At 32.8% G+C, this 22,897-nt stretch overlaps 1 protein-coding gene across 1 annotated transcript; it reads right to left on the bottom strand.

Annotated features, from left to right (window-relative positions):
- On the bottom strand, window positions 1-22,552 carry LOC148598440 (uncharacterized). The gene is made up of 18 exons (XM_088561440.1): window positions 22,370-22,552; window positions 20,514-20,585; window positions 20,176-20,343; window positions 19,038-19,125; window positions 18,402-18,568; window positions 16,276-16,440; window positions 14,374-14,498; window positions 13,222-13,396; window positions 10,599-10,772; window positions 9,988-10,125; window positions 9,309-9,431; window positions 8,896-9,090; window positions 8,409-8,596; window positions 2,808-3,383; window positions 1,735-1,895; window positions 1,074-1,245; window positions 396-519; window positions 1-272 (listed from the first exon to the last, which is right to left on the bottom strand). Exons 1-18 carry the CDS (start codon window positions 22,425-22,427, stop codon window positions 178-180), a joined length of 2,964 nt encoding a protein of 987 aa, XP_088417566.1. The 5' UTR covers window positions 22,428-22,552; the 3' UTR covers window positions 1-177.
- Between the last annotated feature and the right edge of the window lie 345 nt (window positions 22,553-22,897).

Consider the following 22,897-nt stretch of genomic DNA (forward strand, 5'->3'; position numbering starts at 1 on the left):
TCAAAGTTGTTTTTTCTATTTGTATCTAAATCGAAAACTACAATAGAATGTCTGCATTTGTATTTATTAATAGCTATTTAAAATATGTATTTTAGACACTTGCTCGTTATTATGACTAACTAGTGCATTGTTCATAAGATGAAAATCATATAATCTGGATGTATATACTTTCATTCTTCACCACAACTCCTTTGGTGTTTGTTTTGGTCTCCTCACATTAGGATTATAGATGTGGTGTGTCTGGTTGTTCAACCGATTATCAGGAAATAAATCTGAGAAAATAAATAAATCCTAATCTCATTTTGTGCTATTTGACCTAGATATGTTATAATTATTTCAAAGGAACGACAAAATCAATGGGATGAAATCTCTTTAAATTACATAACAAATCCTACCTGAATTGTTTGACGTCTGATAAGAATTTGAACTACTATGAGACATTGAAGATTTCCCATCTTGAATAAAGGATGTCTCGTTCTTAGATGAAGTTCTTACTACACTTGGTTCCGTTCCGGCGTTCTGAAAGAGACATTCGCGTCTTGTAATCTTCGGGAGTTTAAGAGCAGTATAAGTTATGGTTTATTACGCCAATGAATTCGAAAATGTCAGTACAAAGACATGACGATTGCAATAGATTATATCAATTTGAGTATATTTTGGTGGGATCGTTGTGCATGTCTTGTTGGCAATTCCCCATAACACAAAAGTTTGAAGTAAAGGAATATCCGCTATAATATAGCTAATTGAGACTAAACAACAACCTAGAAATCTAATTACAAATACCAAAGAACTCAAGATTCAGCAACTTCGCGAAACCTTTTCCGTGAACGAGTTAATATCCAAGGTTTCTCGACATGAGCTATCTGTACAATAGACCCTTTTGTGGTAAGTTTGTGAGCATGCTCAAAATACACTTCCGCGAGGTACGGCTTGAGTAGAACAAAAGAATTTTCCTCATGGAAGTGTATATTAAGCATGTTCTACGCATGTTTATCGACTACCCTACAAAAGGGTCAATAGTCGAAAGCGTAAATCTAAGGTACACAAAGAAATATAGAGTGATATGAAGTGACCTGTGAAGCAGCTATCTCTTTCTTCTTATCACTTTCTGGTTTACTATAGTTGTCATACAAATGGACACTCCATGGGTCGTTTGAGGGTAGAAACTTTATGGCAGCTATCGCCTTTCTCTGTTTCATGGCCTTGATTCTCTCTGCCTTTTTCTGAGATTCTGTGCGTTCATCGCTGAAACAAAACATTGTTTTTGCAAACAAATAGTACATTGAACCAACCATTTGATATTCTAAACATCAAAAACTCCAGATGTTACTTCTTGAAGTAAGCTAGCTTATATAATATAAATAGTCCGTTACCAAAAATTATTGTAAACGCATTAATTTTCTCGGTGTACTAATTTTCGCGACAGAAAAGCGCAAAAATTAGTACGACCGAAATTGATTTTCAACACTGTATCGCGCTTATATAGACGCGAAAATTGAAAACCGCCCATATGTCTACATGACAAATCCGCGAAAATTTTATGCGTTTCCAATATTGTTATTTTGAAAAATTCCTTTTAACGAATGCGTATGGTTTAAAATAACATGTATACACGTGTTAGTACATCTTAATCGAGATTTATTTTTTATAGACCGACCAACACAGTACATTCATTTTTAAACATTAACAAAATTCTTTTTCTAAAGTTACAGAAGAAATTATAACAATACTCACGTAGCTTTACATGAACAATGACAGTATCTATGACACAAAAACATCATCATCCCAATGTTTAACAGGACAACGAGAGCAGCCAAAGAATACCAGTAACCGTTATCTCCATAATTCTTTACCTCAAAGGGCTTCTCTGTAGTCGTAGTAGATGTTGTTGTGGTCTATATTATCAAACAAAATTATTTTTATAAATTTACCAAAATGACAGGCAAAATATTAGAAAGAGTCAAAAGTAATAATGAAAGGAAAGTCGCATTGCCATATGAAAGTAAAAACCCAGATATCGACGGTTGGAAACAGTCTTAATAGTAATATTTGGAACTGGTGGGTTAAACTGTGTGGTTCCATCAAATTTGTCGTTTTTAGATGTGAATAAAATATTGTAGCTTGACCAAATCACGAACATTTCAACTTTTCGTACCATTCGAACAATGTTTCATGAACAATACTTAATAATTTAATCGAGCGCCAGTTAGGTCAACTAATATAAAGCAATGACATGATGGCAAGCTTAAATGGTTCTACACTAAAACATTATAGCGACACATTTAAGCATATTCTGTTTATTAAAAAAAAACAAAACAAAACAAAACAAAACAAAAAACAAAACAAAAAAAAAAAAACCCCAAAAAGCGCTTTGATAATTCGATTTACCAGTATATTTCAAATACCACAGTGCCAACCGTTCAGCATACAATGCAACTTTGAAACATTTCGAAGGTAGAAACCTTCGTTATTACATGCGTCTAGGAATATAAAAAGATAGAAAACTTTTATTTTGCATACGTCTGGGAATATCAAAGACAGAAACTTTAGTTATTGCATATCTCTTGCAATATCAAAGATAAAAACCTTATATTTCGCAAATGTCTGGGAATATAAAAGATATAAACCTTAGTGATTGCATACCTGTGGGAATATCAAAAATAGAAGTCATAGTTATTGCATATATCTAGGAACATCAAAGAGAGAAACCATAGTTATTGCATACCACTAGGAATATCAAAGATAGAAACCGTAGTTATTGCATACCTCTGGGAAAATCAAAGAGAGAAACCTTAGTTATTGCAAACCTCTGGGAATATCAATGATAACGTTGCTGTGCCTTGTAGACCACCACCATCAGTAGCAGTTAACGGCATCGACACTGTTTGTCCATAATTAAAAATTGCTGAAATATCCTTGGCTACTGATATCGAGCCGTTCACGTCAATTGCAAAGTAGTCGTCGCCTAATGCTGATTGATCGATCGCATATATAATGGTATTCCAGGTCTCCGTGATATCCCCATCAGACGCCGACACGTTTACTAAAATAGTTCCTATGGACTCTTCTGGAAATAAAAACGCCGTGTATACCTCATGATCAAAAGTAGGAGTAAAATCATTCGTATCAGCAATATTGATTGTAAGATATTCCACAGCTGTGAGACCTCCCGTATCCGTGACAGTCACATTACATTCTGTTACTGGTGGATGACCGACATCAGAATCAAAGTCTCGTCCGAAGTAAACTTCTGCGTCATCCTCATCCATTTCAAAGTAAGTGGTGTTATATCCATTGCAATCCAAGGTAAATTTAAGGTTAGCTGTATCACCAGCGTCTGGATCTGTCGCAGCAATGGAAGCAGTTGCAAGCTGAGTTTCACCCTATATATGAATCAAGAAATTAAAAAAAAAATGATTTGCTTCTATACAATAGAACAATTTCAAACTTCTTCCGTTTTAGTGTATGACTGTTATTGAAAATATAATGAAAGAATAGAATAATTACGAGATAAATAAATTTGTACCAATGGCACAGCGATGGAAAATAGACGCACTTTTTCAAATGTACAAATCATAACAACACAAAAGTTGTTTTTTAATTTATTTATTTTAATAATGCAACGTTAGGTTTTCCACATTCGATCACATTCGGTCACTTGGGGATAGAAACCCATTAAGTCATTTGGGTACACAATCACGGACCAAACTTTAACGTAAGTCGATATTTATGACAAGGTGTGTCCCACAAAGACGCTAATATTATGAAAAGTTGAAGATAAGGAGGGTTGCTAAAAAAAGAAATGGAAAAACAAAACAAAAAATACTGGCAAATAAGATTAAAAAACCATTGTCCCATGATATAAGTGACGCACAAAAAGGCTTAAAAAACCAATTTATTGGAGAAAAGACAAGGTTATTTTATGATCTTACGCATTACTTGGAAGAAAATAATGTGGAAGGGTTGTTTTTACTATTTGATTTCGCAAAAAGATTTCATGAAACCTTATCATAAAAGATCTAGAAAGTTTTAATTTTGGACTCTCTGTATTTAGTTGGGTCACTTCACTATATAAACAGGAAAAACATTATTATTAAGCATTATTATTAAGGCAATCGTTCTTAATAACCACGTTTTACTTAGTCAATATGCAGATGATACCTTTTAAAACTTTAAAATTTCATTACGTGAATCTTTAAAGATTTCTGAGTAGTACGTGGGCTGAGATAACCCCCCGTTCACCCGGACTCATCAACCAAAATATGATTTTCAGATACCCTTATCCTTCCCATTTACGAATATTCTTCTCGCCAAAAAATAAACTGAAGCATTTTTGTATTTTTTGGCTACTTTTTATACCTCGTTGAGGCAAAAATCGTATTTTAAGTTTTTTTTTGATTCTACGAACTTCTTTTTTCTACAGAACGTAGTGAACTTACATATGTATATATCAGCATGTAGTCCAATGTCTCTGTTTTACAACAGTACCAAGAAACTTGCGGTAACACTAAAGGTTTTGCAGTAAAATGCGAAAAATATACCCCTACCCAGCCGAAAAATCGCTTAAATTGACATATTTTTCAATGTAAAAATCCCTAGAGTATTAACGCTTCAGTAAAAAATAGCTTTTGTGGTATTTTCTCTTTAGTATTATCACAATTTATACTTCTGGGGTTCTTTTGATGAATTTTGGCGATTTGCGTGGTCAGAAATTATCAAAAAATGCGAAAAATGGGATTTTCGATTTTTCGGTCAAAAGTCACATAAATTTGATTCTACAAGTTATTGCTCAACTAAAATGTCTCAAATTTGGTATCATTCGATAGATAATTTAACTTGCTACATAAATAAACCACGAAAAACTAGAAATAATTTTCAAAAAATGTTAAAAATATTACCCCTACCCCTAGAAAACTGTTCTCAGTATCAAACAAAATTCTCATTCACAGAATATCGCCATCGTAAAACTCATACCCTAGATATTCATAATTAAGACAATGATGTTCTCAATATATCTGATCAATTCAGGTGCTTACATTATCTTTTTGGGGTAATTTCTACTATAAAATCTTAAATTGGGGAATTTTTCAGAATTTCTTCTTTATCACCCATTATTTCCTTTTTGTCAGAATACCGTAGTTCGATAAAGCTTTTCTCTGATACAGTTCAGTAATACAATGTCTTAGCTTTAAAATGAGCTCTAGTAATAAATTTTTGGAACTTTTTTAAGTCAAGTTAGGTGAAAAATTTCCACCCCTACCTATGAATAAAAATGCTTCAACATGAACCCCCATGTTAATAATTAACATATAAACGGTGTGCAATAGACATGTTTGGTACTGCTGTTTTAATTATCGATGTATTCAACATATATTCTCATTTCAGAGGGAGGCGTATTTTTTCAGTTTCAATGCGACAATAATGAGTTTTTCATAAAAGGGGAATTTTAAGAATTTCATATTTCCTTCCATTTCACCTATAATTGGCTTTTTGTTTTTCAAATACCGATCTTCAAATAACCTTTTGTATATCCAAAAACAATTTTACAGTGTCTTAACTTTGTAATGAGCCCGCGTAATAAATAATTGAACTTTTCCTAGTCCAATTAGGTGAAAAATTGCCACACCCACCATCAAAAGAATACCTAAATATGACATGTATGAACCAATATGTTAATTTTTAGCACATAATCGATTTAAAAAGACATGTACTATTGTTTTAATTATCGATGTATTCATTATATCTTTTCATTTCAGGCGAGTTTTTTTCAGTTTCAATATGACAATAATGAGTTTTTGAAAAACAATTGGGAATTTTCGGATTTTAATATTTTCTTCCATTTCGCCTATAATGGGCAATTTTTTTAAGTACCCTACTTCAAACAAGCTTTTGTATATTCAAACACATTTATGTAGCATCTTACCTTTCTAATGAGCCAAGGCAATGCACAATTAAACGTATTCCAGGCCATTTGGGCGAAAGAATGGTACCCCATACCAACTAAGATCTGCCCCCATGTGAAAGAAAATGATCGTTTATAGCATACACGAACTGTACGCAATGTCTGTCTGGCATTTATTATGGAGATCTTCTTGTATCAATCACATTTTCAAGCAAAATTACACTTTTATTGTCCCGAAGACGACAAAATATTACAAAAAAGGGGAAATTTAAGAATACAACAGATTATCACGCATTTTAGCACGTAAATTGTATAATTGTTGTTTAAAATATCACAATTTTTACATGATTCAATTTTGTTTGCTATCATTATTTTTGTACATAAAAGGTTTCAAAGAAGCAACGACGATGAATGATTGGCATACATGTATCCAAAAACCATTAAAAAAATGCAAATCTACCACATACGAATTCTAGGTTTTTCAGACATTTTAGTAGGTATTGGGTACCATTCTGTCGCCTTTATCGCTTGGAATACGTTAAAGTATGCGATGCCTTGGCTCATAAAACAGCTTAGATGCTACATAGATGTGTTTGTATATGCCAAAGTTTGTTTGAAGTAGGGTACTTGAGAAAAAAATGTTAATTACCGTTGAAATGGAAGAAAATATGAAAATCCGAAAACACCCCTTTTTATGAAAATTTCATTATTGTCATATTGAAACTGAAAAAATTGCGCCTCTGAAATGAGAATACATGTTGAGTACATCGATAATTAAAATACTGGAACACAATATGTCTATTGTACACCGTTTATATGCCAAAAATTAACTTTCGGGGTTTAAAATGAATAATTCGAAAACAAGAGAAGTTTGACTTGGAATTACTACATGATTTGATGATATTTTATCTTAACTGGACTTCCACAGATGTCACACTTCTTGGAATAAAGTTTTCATTACGTGTTGGGAAATGGCAGTATGGTAAAAAATTACCAAAAAATTGTACATCTGCTTACATCCTTACCAAACCCAGAAGTTTCCATGATGAATATTCTGATCTTTTACAGTTTTATATGAGATGAAACATTAGGAAGTTTAAGAGAAACACTAATAAAAAATGTGATGGTGGTTTAAATATTATACACATTGAGTTTTATATTACATACCTAAAACTTAGTTGGTTTACAAGAATCATAAATGATAGTTTAGGAATTAGGCTAGATATTGCAGAAAAAAAAACAATCTATGAAGTTAAGAGGTTTCAGAATTTTTAGGTTGAAAAGATGAAAAAAAAAGACTGGAAACTATGGATTAATTTACAAACAGTTGTTGGAAGAATGTTTTAAAATGTTAATATATTGTCAAACCTGCAATAAAAACAAATTTAAAATTAAATTAGTAAACTCAAGACTTAGTACATTTTGTAAAGGTTTTAATGAAACCATTGAACATTTGTTTTTTAACTGTATTCATGAAAATAATCTGTATCACGATGTTTTATCAGTACAAAAAAGCTTATTCAACAAGAAAGAGTAATCAAGGGAACCAAGTTTATAACGGTAATCAAAATAATGTAATCCAGGGACAAAGACCAGACATGGAAAACAGACATACACAACAAAGAACATAAAGTAACTAAAATCATACATACAAAGTAACAAAAGTAAATGAGCAACTCGGACTCCACTAAAAACTGGGAGAATGGACCAGGTGCACCGGAAGGGTAAGCGTCCTAAATTTTATTTGGTTTTACTAAATAATTCCTTACTTCTTAATTTAGTCATGAATATTGCTAAACAATTATACATCTATGATGTAAATCTGAGGAAAAATTTCTATCATGAAAAAAATAAACTACAGAAAAACAAATAAAACAAACAAAAACAATAAGAAAATACGGACAAACCAAAACAAAGCAAAACAAAACACAAATAAAAAACAAATTCATGTGAATGTGATTCAGATGTACAAAAACCTTCGGACTGGATGAAAGCCAGAAATGACAGATTGATGGTTAAGAATGTCATTAAGTAGAAATTCACCAAGTGAGTGGGATATACCGGTTCTAACCCGGACCTGACTTTTTATGAGTAGCTCAGCGGATATTTCTAGAAAAGCACAGGACGGTTACCCTACCTGAGCACCTGATCCATACTCCTAGTTTTTAGTGGAGTGCGAGTTGCTCATTTACTTTTGTTGCTTTGTACGTATTACTTCGCTATTTCGTGTTCTTTGTTGTGTGTGTATGTTTTCCATGTCTGGTCTTTTTCCTGGATTATATTCTGTTGATTTCCGCTAGAATCAAATATTGTTTACATAAAAACATAGTTGAAACAACATTGTCTATTCCGACAATGTCACATAGTACGCTATCTTACGTAAAATATCAAAACGAAACGTACCGGTAATCAATGTTCGAATGAATCACTTATTTTTAAATAGCATGGTTCTGAAAAAGATACCCACTTAAAGCGAAAAAAATGTTTTTATATCTTCTTTACATACCACATTTTCAGTGTCGCTAATGATATAGTTTGCACCGGTAAATGATGGAGCTTCATTGACGTTTACGATGGATACCGTGACCGACGTTGTCGCAGTGTCCTTCCCGTCAGTGGCTTCGACACGTATAGCATAAGATGTCGTCGTTAACACGTCAAAGTCTATTTCTACTTTTGTTGCCAATTGACCGTCTGAAAAAAGTTTAAGTTTTGGTATTTTTAGTATGGCTATATATATTAGTCTTTTGTGGCGCTACATGTGCATGTAATGTCTGTAAAAAAGTGAAAGTACTGTGGTTTTATTAAACAGATGTTCGGTTACTCTTTGTCACACATGTACAGAATACCGACAAGTACAATATTTATACGATTAATATTTTTGTATTCTACAATTTTTAAAGAGTTTTATAGTTAATTACATGTATTTAGAATAAGTTAGTACATATGTATATATGGAACAGTATGAGATTGTTTAAAGAAAACATATTTACTGCTAGATCCTAGTTCGAAGTAGGTGTCGGCATCAGCGGTAATGGCTGCCATTGAATATGTTACTAGATCAATGGGACCAATATCTAGGTCAGTAGTCGAAAATGTGTAAATTACAGTTCCAGTGGGCATGTTCTCTTCCACTCCTATCTGGGTGTTCGGCGGGGTGTTTGCAAATTCTGGGATATCATTTATGTCTGAAAGTGGTAGAAATATTATATGTTACAGAGCATTTTTCTAAAATAAATAGCTTAAATCCTGCAGTATAGATATTAAGCAACGTAGTTTCTTTTCTTTTATTTTTTTAGCCTTCTATGATGTCATCTTTATCTTCGTGAAGTTGATAGAATATATTAAAATCATTTAATATTTCACAAATGGTAAAATAACACAAATTTGCCAATAATTTGCTTACTTGATATGTGTGTGCTAAGAACTTTCGGGCCGACAGACGTATGTCCGTCATTGACCGTCACTTTGACGTCATAACCAGGAACTTGTATTGTAGACAGATCTACAGTAGTCACCAAAATTCCAGCTTAAAAATAGTACGAAGAAATTTATCAATTTATATCCAGATTTACAGTTCTTTTTAAAAAAAAAAACGTTATGCATTTCAAAAGGAATATATATCAATATATCTATAACTGTGCTTTAACGTTATAATTCAAACGTTATAAACAATATCTGCTTGTTGGAACTATCATTACATTCAGTTTATCGTTTACACCAAAGTCTCTAGATGAATTTAATTCTTTGTATTGGAATACTGCAGAAGAATATGTTGACTTAACAAAGTAATTTGACCGATAAGAAACTGAAAACAGGTCTTTATAAAACAATAAACTAAGGTACAAAATCAAAGCAATGAAAGGTTTCGTTTTTCTTAGACTTATTAAATTAAATTATGAGTTTATTGTTTATACAAATGCCATTTTGTGAACTATTTCCTTCTATGAATTCTTCTAGAGAGTGTGTTGATTGACAAATAAATGCCCGAAGTTAAGACAACATAATATGGAACGGAAGTACTTGAATTTATCTTTATAGTCATTTTCTTGATTTTCTGTCTTCAATGTACAAGCACAACTTACCAGAAGTTATGCTAAAAGGGCAAGATGTTACAGGTTCACAGACAATTGAATACGTCAGTGACGTAGTGTCTGGGTCAGTCACGAGAACATCAAAAGTAGTTCCGGCGTCTGTCGTCTGCTGTGGAAATGTGGTGTCATCTGGAGTATAAATATGATGTTTCTATTTTTTCATTTAAAACACTAAACTTACTGATAATGCATTCCGCAGTGTATCGGCGATTGAAATAAGATTAAAAATTTCCAAGTATTTTGTACTGAATTTTAAATGTTTGTGTTAAAATCTTATCAAAGGAAGCAACCCTTTAGCTTTTCTGGGGTGCTAGAGGCAGGTTGCCTTTTTCTATTCTGCATTCAATTTTTCAATATTATTTCAGTAATATTTTCATCTTGTCTTTCATTGAAAATTTCTTCCTATCCATACAAAATCAACTAGTAGTTTCGTGATATAACTTAAAATATTTATGTATCAATAAACAATAAAATGTCGTTTGTTCACGAATTATCCCTCCATACACCAATTTTCAACACTTCCTACTTCTTTTATATATTTGTAACATCGCATCAACCCATTCTTTGTTTACATCGTTAGATCTGAAGAATATTACAGTTACCTGGTAAATTGGTGAATTCAGGTGGAGTATTTTTCAATACATATACCATCAAATGACCTATTTCCGATTGTTTACGTTCATCTGTACATGTCACACTGATGTCATAACGAACTACAGTGTCATAATCAAAATCAAAGCTTGTTCCACTAACAGGCACGTAGTATATCCCATAAACTACAAAAGGAATTTCCATTTAATACATATAAGCACATTTGCTGTGATAACCGACTTCTGTGAACTCCGGTATAAAGCGAGACCAAGTTACATGCATGCTTAAGGATGTTTGCTGCTCATGTTAAGCCGTTTTTGTCAGATTTTCGGACTCCTCTGGTTTTATCCATTTCATAGGATTGATATTTATTGCCTAGTGACTCGCACTTTTCTTTTCATAATTTCATAAAGCACACCTTAAAGTGTTATTTGGTGAGTTCTTGTTATTTTTCATGTGTTTTGATAGACAAGACCTTCTAAGACAAAAACCCATCGAACATCAAGAGAAACCCTTTTCCCTCCAAAATTTCCAATGCTTATATCTCAAAAACGTGTACACTGACTCATCAATTGTTGTGTTTTTATAACATGAACGATCTTACAAGGCTTCATAACCCTTACAAATCCTGATCATTTTTAAACAGAGCAGTGAACATCCTTAAGAAGCATAAAAGAAACATTTCTATATCGATCGAATAGGTTGAGTACATGTATACATCTCGAATAATACCTCGTGCCTACATTCCACAGACGCAAAATAACCAGGCGTTGTACACATCACGAACAAACCTCATGCCTTAATTCGCCTCACTCAAATGACCAGTTGTATATACCCCGAACAATACAGTACCTCATGTCTAAATTCACAAAGAGTTGATATATCACGAACCATACCTCATGTCTAAATTCGACTCGTTCAAATGACCAAGAGTTGTGTATATTATGAACAATACCTCATGCCTATATTCCACATTCCAAAGACCAAAAATGACTAGGCGTTGTACACATCACGAACAATTCATCATGCCAAAATTCGACTCACTTAAAGTGCCAGGAGTTGTATACATTACAAACAATATTTCATGCCTAAATTCCACTAAAAACCCTAAGAACAAGATGGAGTATGTATCACGAACAATAACCATGCCTCAAGGCAACTTAAAACAAGAGGCTCCAAGGAGCCTGAATCGCTCACCTGGTTAAATATTTGCCTTTCAAGGGTAATAACTCTAACAAGGAATTGTCTGACAATTTGACTCAAAGAGGCATTTGGTTGAACTTATCATAAGGATCATTTTATCAATTGAAAGTTACTTTTTGTAGATCACAGTTTTGAAAATATTGACTGAAAACATCATTCTTCACAGTTCTAGGGCAATAACTCTAAAACGGAGTCGTCTGACAACTTTGATCTCTGCACACTTTTGTAGACCTTATCATAAGGATCATTTCACCAACTGAAAGTTTCTTGCTATCTATCATAGTTTTCAAGATATTAACTGAAAACTGTTAGCACATCATTTTCCACCTTTGACGGGCAATAAGTCTAACAAGGAGTCATTTGACAACTTTGACTTATTGCAGACTTTTGTAAGCCTTATAATTAGAATCATTTCAGCAATTAAAAGAATTCGGCTAAATCTATCGATATTGGTGATATATGCGAAACACTTCTGTCTGACTCCTATGTTCTATTTTTAACACCAACGGCCATGTTTGTCGACGGATCAAAAATCCTCACACCAGATCTATGCAGAACACACTAAGGAACATTCATACCAAGTTTGGTTATGGTTGGTCTAGTAGTTATAGAGGAGAAGATTTTTTAAAGAAATAACATTAAAAATGCAACATGTAGGGAAACGAACGTCGAGAAATGGCAATAACTCCAACATGGCCTTACGGATTAAAACGAAAATTTAATCGAAGATAGATCTCATCATGCTGAACTCTTTTATCCATGTCAGAATTTGGCCAGACCTAATGGTTTTTGGAGATATATGCAAAAAACTTCTGACAGACCCTATGTTCTATTTTTAGTAAAAGCGGCCAAGTTTATCGACGAATGAAAAAATCCTCACATTAGATCTATGCAAAACATCCTAAGGAACAATCATACCAAGTTAGGTTCTGATTGGTTAAGTGGTTTCAGAGGAGAAGGTTTTTGAAAGAAATGAAATTAAAAAATAACAAAAAAACATAGATAAAGGGCAATAATTCCAACATTGCTTAACAGATCAAAACGAAAATTTGACCACAGATAGACCTCACCATGAACACTTTTATTCAGTCAGAATTTGGCTTAACCTTACGGTTTTGGAGATATATACAAAAACTACTGTCTGACCCCTATGGTCTATGTTTAGTAACAGCGGCCATGTTTTTCGACAGATAAAAAATCCCTACGTCAGTTCTATGCAGGGTACCCCAAAGAACATTCATACCAATTTTGGTTCCAATTTATCAAATGGTGTCAGAGGAAAAGAATTTTGAAAAATTGTTAACGACGACGACAGACGACAAGGACGGACGCCAAGTGATGACAATAGCTCACATGGCCTCTGGCCAGTCAAGCTGAAAATCAGAAGTTGAATTGATCACGAGTAAAACACCATGCCTTAATTCCACTCACCAGAGGAACCAGGAGCTGTTTCTTTGACTTGAAACACATTCGTGTCCGGTTTAACGCTCTGTATTGAGCATGAGATTGGTTCGCCATCTGTTACCGTCATTGAATGTAATAACGTTTCACTTGTTTCGGTTTCATCAATTTCTGCTGAAGATGGTAAAGTTGTTATGATGCATTGCTGAAATGAGTCTGATACGTCATTATAGGTTTTACGTGTTTTTGTAGAGTTCTGCAAGCTAAATAGTTGACGTATGATTTTATCCACAGGCTTATAAGTATCTACGTTTGTGGCGGTTCACACATACTTCAAATTCAATTCCATACTGGGAGGTCAACAGTTGTAGGATTGAAGAATAAAGAAATCGCAATGGGAGTAAACGGAATAGCAGTTTTAATCGAGTACACGGTGTTTCTACGAACGTTATACTACCTTTGATATTAAAGCAACGGAGATGGTTTTTATATTTGGAGACGTATTTCTAACGTACTTGTTTTCATGAATTCCGAAAAATCTTGGCTTGTCTCGTATAAAACTATTAACCGGTTTCCATTAAATAAAAGGTAAATGGCAAATATACAACTGATCCTTTGCAAAGAAAATAAAAACTCAGAAAAACATTTGCATACGGATACTAGAAGATGAGAGACAGATTATATAGAAAAAAAAACTAAGAGTAAGCTCCTAGTAACTATATGGTCAAAATATGAAAAATGTCGTCAAACAAAAATTGGATCTTACTTCATTCTAATATTGTATGTCAAAATGCCTATATATCGCTTATGTCAAAATATCAAGTAGCTGTGACAAGAAGCTGCACTTAATATCCCCATATCCAAATAAGCGGGAGGACATATGATAAAAATATGAAAAACCAGGTATATCCACCAAAGCCTTTTGCTTCACAAAAAGGAAGGTGATTTTTTAAAACACTAAAGTTATCGTTTTAATTTGATGATTTTGTTATTCCCTGAATAGATTGTACTAAATAGTAGAAATAAAGTATTTCTGTTTGAACCAAATGGGGCATAACACAGACATCTTTACATTGACTTAAATGGTTAAGTTTAATAAACATATATATATTGCTCCAACGTACAATCAATTTACTTATGTTGTTATAACATTATGGAGGTCATCTGCAAGAAGTGACTTACTTGATTTTGAATGAATATAGTAACCGATTCCAATGTGTTCTCAGAACAGGAGTCTGTGATTTTGGGGGATATTAGCTCTGAAAAGCTGGTAGTTTGACTCAGAGACGCTGAGACACTAAGCTCATCTGCAATATTAACAGAAAAGTATTTATATTTCAAAATTAAAAATATTAAACGCCATACTAATGAACCAGGACATCGACGAGCTAATTCGTCTGGATTATTTTCGATTATATCTTTACAGTTTTTGAAAAATATCGAAGGAAATCATGTCGAGTAAAATATCATATTGTGCAGGTTACAGTTTTCAATACTGTTAAGTTACTTAGTATTCGATTATAAAGAAATGTATGCTGATCTAGTTTTTCGTGATCTGTTGGTGGCACTCCTTACATATCATTTAAGAGTCAGAATATCAAGGTTATCAAAATTGGCTTTCAAATGGGAGTGATCCATTGGTCTGGCCCAAGTACCAAAAACCAAATATGAAAATTATGTAAGTTGGAGAATGTTCTAATGTCCATAAATGATATAAATAATTTTTTACACTACACGATCCTATAACTTTGATTGTAGTTACCATGGAAACTAAGACTATCGTCAGACCTGAGTATTGTTTTATTTGTAATTCTAAAGCAACAGATACATTATTTTCACAAATTATTCAGGTTTATTTTGAAATTGATTAATTATGACATGATATGTAACTTCGGCATTAACATCTTCCTTTACTCTTTTTGATAATAATGCTGTCCATTCAATTCAATTTTCATCTGAATGTGACAAAAGTTGATGGAAATTGTCATCTACTTTCAATTTATAAAATAGTTAGAATTGTGCAGTTAAAATATTTTTTTATCAAGTTTTTTTTATAGATAAAGCCAAATTCAAAGATATTAGCCAATAAATCCAAGACATTCTGATTTGTCCAAAGGTCTGTTGTACAGCAAAAGTCCGTGGTTTGGGGTTTAACAAGCGGAGAACCAAGTGTGTTGTTGTAAATAAGGGCAGCTATACATTATATAGCTGCAGAGTAATGCAGTCTTAACTACAAATACTGTCAGAGCATATTTGTATAAAGACTTGGTTCCGACCCAGCACTTATTAAAAGGATAGTTTTCAGACTATAATTTCTCATTTTTGCCACTATTTTGCGTAAAATAATTAACTACATGTATTATTGATAATTTCCATCTTTTACCCTTATTTTCAGTTTTTATATGAAATCTTTTTTTATTGGTTGTTTACAGTGTGTGAAGATCATCTCTGTTTCATATGTTCACGTTAAGGCCATGTTTGAATTATGACGTATCTGAATCATCCTACTGTTGACGTTCAGGTCTTGTGTTGCCGCTACTGTGCTACTGACTGGTATAGAAAATTTAAAATTTCAAAAGAAGTTGGCACGTACACTTAAATACATGTAACTTGTTCATAGTATTGTACACTTAAACACGTTACTTGTTCATATTATTGCCACGTTGCGATTGTCAATCTAGACTGGAATTATTTTAAGAAGCATTCCAGCGATAAATCATGTAAAGTGTGATTCATGGTTGAAAAGCCTTCATATTTTTTATTTTTTATTTTTGATATTTTGTTTAAAATGCTATAATTATATAGAAAATACTGTAAAATTCAAAATTTAGGGAGATAAATCTGTAAATGATACTAAAATACAAAAGAAACTCTTGGATTTTTCAATATGGATGGACTATTTCCAAAGAGCAGACCGATTAGAAGAATAATTATACATTTCATCATATAGACCTACCTGAAAACAAAGCAACTAAAAACAAAATTAAAAATGTGTAACATTTTTGGGGTGTATTATATATTAAAGAATTCGCATGATTCTTACAAAGACTGCTACTTAATTTCTCCCATCTTCAATCAACTTACAGGTAAAGGGATCTAATGTGAAATAGCTACTAGCAGAGTTCAAAGTCACGGCATAATTGTCGTTAATTGTATCATGTGGTTCCAAAGTCATTATAACGTCACCAATAGCCAAATGATCATACACGTGAAGTTTGGATGGCAAATTGGTGAAGTATGGCAAAACGTCTGAAATACAAACAAAGAAGGTTAATGTTTCTGAAAAAAAATGTGAAAAATACATTTTTGTAGAATTGTAGAAAAAATACATGAACAAGTTTTACATGTAACACTTGACTCGACAATGTAACAAATATTAAAGCCACAAAGCCTGGTCTATTAGGAAACATCCTTTGACTCGTAATATTGGTTTTTCCTTTTTTTGAAGAATCAACTAATGGTCAAATACTTGTAAAATGACATTTAGTAACTGTTAAGTAGCACTCCAGCTAAGGATCATGCAAAATGTGATTCATGGGTACATATTTTTATTTTTGATATTTTGTTTGAAATGTCATAGTAAACAGAAATTATTATGTGGTTTTTCATATAACCCGTGCTCTTAGGAGATAAAAATTATATAGAATGCACTGTAGATTTCAAAATTAAGGGAGATAACTCTATAAATGACACTCAAATACAATAGAATCTACTGGATTTTCAATGTGGATTATCTCCTTAGAGCAGGCAGATTTGAATGAATAATTACACATTTCATAGTATAAACCCATAAAACAACTTAATTACAACAATAAAAATATGTAGCCTTTTTTGGGGTGCATCACATTTTTCAGATTTTGCATGATTCTTACAAAGACAGCTACTTAAATACATACAGCTAAGGATTGTTTTGATTGCTTGTAAGATTATGTGATTTAAACGATATTAGGTCGGTTTACATTGAAAAAACCGCGATGCGGTATATGTTGCATTGTAAACCGACTCAAAGTCGTTTATATCCCATAATCTTACCAAAAATTTAAAGCTGCTTTAACTGCCAGATCTGTTCATTTTTGATTCTACTGAATTTTGCTGATTCAGTGAAGTAATATGGTAGTAATGCAATTGAAGCAATAAATGTCGATAATACCTAACAGAATATTGTGAAAACAACGTTTTTTTAATCAAAGAAGGTCGATATGCTTTGCTCTCATCTAATATTTTTTTCTCCATTACTTCTGAAGATTGCTGACATTTACCTGGGTTAAAAATGCTTTCACTTTGGTAAAAAATAGCAATAACAGATACACAGGTAAGCACATGTCTTGTTTTCATTTCATTTCATCTATTTCTTGATTAGTTTTCAAATAAATAATGTGATTACTGACCACATTTGTGCCATATTATTTCACTATACGTAAATTACTAAAGGAACCTTATATTCAAACATTTTACTTTTACGGCTAGAGTCCATCAAAGAAACGGGTCATCCATGCCGTTGATCAGCCACTTTCGCTTTGCAATAAGAGCTTTTTAAGAATCGACCCTTACAGCACATGTGCGGATTCAGGTCACCAGAAGTTACATGCATACGAATTTTATCTAGGTCGACTTTTGTCGTGCAAGACGATATACGTGTCGACACCTATTTTATGTATTTAATGCACTTTATTGGTGATTATCAAATGAAATTATACAGGAAAGGTACAATTTAGTAGAATTAATTCATATATTTCAACAGAAACAAACAATTACGAAAATGACAGCTAAAACAGTTTTAAAACAATTCTTATATTTTAATTAAAAAAAACCAAAAAAAAAACAAAAAACAAAAAAAAAAACAAAAAAAAACAAACAAACAAACAAACAAAGCAAAAACAGAAAACAGAAAATAAAAATAAATATAATATATAAAATCAACATTTTTAACGCGGATCAATACCGATTGCGCCATTTGTAATGCATGTTTTTTAGTGTATTGTGATAACCCATTGAAGTAGTTCCGTAGTAAAGGGACGAGGCTAAAATACCAAGTTAGCTTATACGAAATAGACAATTTGCTCGATAACACGGAATTAAGATTTTCACAAAAAAATTATACATTTATTGTTAAAGATATAATTTTGCGAGGAAATAAACACACAATGATGAAACAATACAGCTGTAGAAATATATGTGTGATTTTATTCACCTCGTTTTGATCTACTTACTTGCTACAACATCGGCAACAATGGCAAAATTTCTGTTGTCATAGTAACTGTTTATTGGAAATGTATATTCGTTTCCTACTGTAACTGATGCTGTATAATAGTATGTTTTATCTGCATAAGAACTTGAGACGCCGGTGTAGGGTATCATTTCACTTCCCGTTGTATACCTGTATCAATATACCTTAGCCAGATACATGCAAGTTATTGTAGCCATAGGCATGATACGGATTTCCGCCGTTTAATAAAAAGGAATTTTGAATTTGTTCACAATTAAGACGTCATATGAGCTAAAATTATATTACGAGCTTGGACGTATCAAATAAAAAACATAAAGAGCTTTTAATAGCACGCATAGTTTCCTTTTCGTGAAAAAAGGAATCCAGAAAAATATATGATTGTTTTTACTATACGTTCTCTTAATTTAACCGCGTGCAAGGTTTACTTTAGATGCGTTAAATATCATCAGTGCGTGTAAATTCAGTGTTTAGTAGGTCTATCAGCACAAATTAATCCTGTCAAAAAAAACCACCACCGAGATTCCCAAGAAACAATGGTCTGTAATGTAGGATATAAACAGTTAAGATCAAGACTTTGTGATTGCATATCAATAATAAATGTGCATTATCTAATAATTACCATCCAATAAAGTCGTTCTCTACAAATGCTATCCTCTGATCCGGTGGAACTTCAAACTCGACCAGAGACGTAGATCCTCCAGGGATATCTGGGGGTAAAATATAAAGGCCCTCTTATAATACCATCTAAGAAAGATCGGCTCGATATCTACCTTAAGTTTATATGATCTAAAGCTTTGCCCTCGGAGGTACGGATCTATTTCAAACGAAACAATTTTGTTAGTAATGCAGATATCGGTGATGTCTTGATCAACGTGACTATGAGAGACTGTAGAACCCCCGATCTGCGTTAAAAGGTTCGAAATACGTCATTAGCGACATTTTTACATTTAGTAGTCATTCATTGTTTTCGACCTCTGACGTTCATGTTTCCCATTTAGCGTTCGTGCATCGTTTATCGCGCGTTTACACATCATTTTGCGTTTGTTTGAACGCACGATAAATGCACGATAGAAGCATTCGTTTAAACGCACGCTAGGAGCGTTGTTTAAACGCACGATATAAGCGTTAGTTTATTTTTGAACTTTGATTATTTACTTGATTCAACTGTTATTTATATATATATTTTGTTATCATTAATTTATATATTTTCATAAATTCTACTTTCTATTTTTCCATTCTTCATTATTTGTTAATATCATTATTTTCCATCGTTCGTCTATCGTGCGTTTGGTGAGCGTTTAGCGTGCGTTTTGATATCGTGCGTGTGTTAAACCTAAACGTCTCAAAGAGTGTATAGAACAGGAGCGGATCCAGACAATTTGAAAAAGGAGGGGTGCCAGTCGGTCAGAAAGTGGGGCGCTAGAAAATTATTTGTCATTTTGTTGTCAAATTTTACATTAAAAAGGAGGAGTGCCAACCCTCTGCACCCTCCCCGTGGATCTACAACTAAGCACTGTCTACCTGGACATTGGTTGTCATCGACAAGACCGCTTGTTCTCTTACAGGTTAAACCTGTCTCATATTTAAACTGACAGTTTTGAATTTCAATTGTCCATTATTCCATAACACGGTAGAAATGTGTAGCTTTCTCTTTGGCATTTTAAATCATGATGGTACAGATTCTGTATACATTTACAAATGTATAATCGAATGGCAACATATAATGCTTAAATTGGAGATAATCTATATATACTTACTTGGTACTGTAAAAGAGTTTTCTGCGACAAGTGTGTATTTGTTACCCGACCCTCCGCGCCACACCTGAAGCTTAATTGTACCAGTATTTGAAACATAGAACCGCCATGATTTTATCACTCCGCAACAATCAAACTGAGTTCTTCCGTCGGTCATAACATAGGCTCTACCTATTCAAAAATAAATCATGAAAACTTAATGTTGAATTTGGATGCAATACATTCATGTAGTTCTATTAAAAAATATCTTTAAAACAGATATCTTTGCCATTTTAAAGCATTGCCTGGTAAGATACTTGTAAATCAAGATGCAATCAAAATCTCTTCTCTTTGATAGTTACCTGTACTAGATACTGTGTTGCCAATATATGACGAGGGAGGGTCAGCTAGGCCAATAGTTGTTGTACTACATACTGCAAAGTAAACAGTAAATAATTATTAATTAGAACATAACAAAGATAAACGAATAAAAAATTCAAAATTTGAGGAATTCGATAAATTTATCATAACATTCATTAAAAAGAAACAAATGTATCTTTTTGACAATCTTGCCAGGCTCCTTTGTTCTTGTCCAATTTAATCTAACGCTAAGTCTTGTTTATACGTGTCATTTACTTGGTACAGAATTATAGAATATTTATTTATGAATCAAACAAATTTATAAAAATTGTCTTTGTAGGATAAATAGTAGTTCACATCATGTTTGTTCAACAAGTCACCTAAACTGAGATTTTTTTGTGTCTAATAAATTAATTCATATATTTTTTATTCTAATTGTTTTTTTTAATATTCTACTATGTATCACAGGTGATTTAGACTACAAAATGAAATTCTAACCTATGATATCTACACTTATGTAAAATTGATCATCCGAAATTACAGCCTAAAACACACGTATGATATTGTAACACACGAATAAATGGTATTCAAACTTGAATCATGGGTCGTTACGATGTATCCATCTGCACCATGAAGAAGTGATTCGTTTCACTTGTCATAGTTTTCCTTCTTTCTTCGTCTACCCTGGACTTGACTTTCTATAAGCAGCCCGATGGGTGTTTCTAGAAAAGCAGAGGACGCTTAATCTACCAGAGCACCTCGTCCAGTTTTTAGTGGAGTCCGAGTTGTTCATTTATTTTTGTTACTCTGTTTGTATTGTGTTGGTTATTTTATGTTCTTTCTTGTGTGTGTTTTCCATGTCTGGGTTTTGTCCCTGAATTACAATCTTTTGACTTCGGATAGAATCTCGGTTACCTTGATTGCTCTTTGAAACAATTTAATAAAACATAACAAATACTAGAAATTCAAAACTTAACAATTTTTCAGCCTACTTCTGAATGTACAAAAATGGTCCTTTGTCAGTGGTCTATTATGTACAGTGAATCCGTCAAAACCTACTCATATGGACTTTAAGTAGCACTCCAGCTAAGAATCATGCAAAATGTGATTAGTGGTTTGAAAGGCTACATATATATTTATTTCTGATATTTTGTTTATAAAGTGTCATAGTTTACAGAAATTAACATGTGACTTTTCATGTAACCCATGTTCTTAGGAGACAAAAATTGTATAGAATGTACTGGAAATTTTCTAAATTAAGGGAGATGATTCTGTAAATTACAATAGAATCTGTTGGATTTTCCAGGTGGATTATCTCCTAAGACCAGACAGATTGGAATGAACAATTATATATTTTATTATATAGACCTATAAAACAACTTAATAACAACGCACAATAAAAATATGTAACCTTTTTTTCAGGTGTATCACATTTTGCAGAATTTGCATGATTCTTACAAAGATTGCTACTTAAAATTTGTTCTGTTTAAACAAGTGCTTGGTTAACCTAGGTTCAAAGTAAAAATTACAGATAAGTTGAGTTCTAACCTCTCAGGGGGAACTTTCAGAAGAGCCGGCTCTACGGCAGTTCTAAAAGTGTCACAGAACAGTTCTAGAGCCAGCTCTTCCGACAGTTCTGCTACTAAAGCCAGCTCTTCTGACAGTTCTATCAGTAGAGCCGACTTTACGAGAACAGTTCTACTAGTAGAATCAGCTCTACTGCTAGAACTGTTTTGTGAGGAGTAAGAACTGATCTCAATGACATTTGTATTTAGTGATATAAACACACTTTATATAGTGTCTGGTTTTTCCACTGTTCTGTTTAGACAGGTTTCAATGTATCTAAATTAATTCTTACCTGCGGCATTGAATGCTTTCACACTGACTAGAAATATTAGAACTTGTAAAATGACCATCGATCTTTCAGAATATACCACCAAAATACTGCTTTATAACCAGTCTATCCAAATTCATTTTTGTTGAATGTAGCCATTTTGTAAAAACACTGTCACCATATTTGGTTCTTAAGTTTTAAATTCCCCCTTTTCGTTTGATAAAAGAGTAATCGTGATCATGTTACTATTGTTTTTACGCAGTCAGTATTGTAGTATGGTATATGATATTCTATTGTTTGTTTAAAGACTGTTATGAGAGTATTTAATTGATTGACCTTTCAAAAAAAATATTTTATAAATGTCAACCGTAAGCCGTCGAACCGCAAGTATTTGCTCTCACTATCCAATATACAGACCGACTATGATGATGATTGGTTTTTTTTTACGGTAGCCCTTTATAATAATAGTAAATACTTATATAGATCACCAGAAGGTCTTTAATAAGCGTAAACACAAATAAGTAAGCTCTGGAAGGCACCGACAACAAAAGT

Source organism: Perna viridis, chromosome 14 (genome assembly GCF_037379345.1).
Source record: "Perna viridis isolate PV_CMFRI_1.1 ecotype Kerala chromosome 14, ASM3737934v1, whole genome shotgun sequence".
In the NCBI taxonomy this organism is placed as follows: domain Eukaryota; kingdom Metazoa; phylum Mollusca; class Bivalvia; order Mytilida; family Mytilidae; genus Perna; species Perna viridis.

Coding starts and splice junctions, on each gene's coding strand:
- LOC148598440 (XM_088561440.1), bottom strand. CDS start 22,427: ATGGTCATTTTACAAGTTCTAATATTTCTAGTCAGTGTGAAAGCATTC. Junction 19,126..20,175: donor AAACTCTTTTACAGTACCAA/GTAAGTATATAT, acceptor TTTTACCCCCAG/ATATCCCTGGAGGATCTACG. Junction 8,597..8,895: donor CTTCGAACTAGGATCTAGCA/GTAAATATGTTT, acceptor AACTTTTTTCAG/ACGGTCAATTGGCAACAAAA.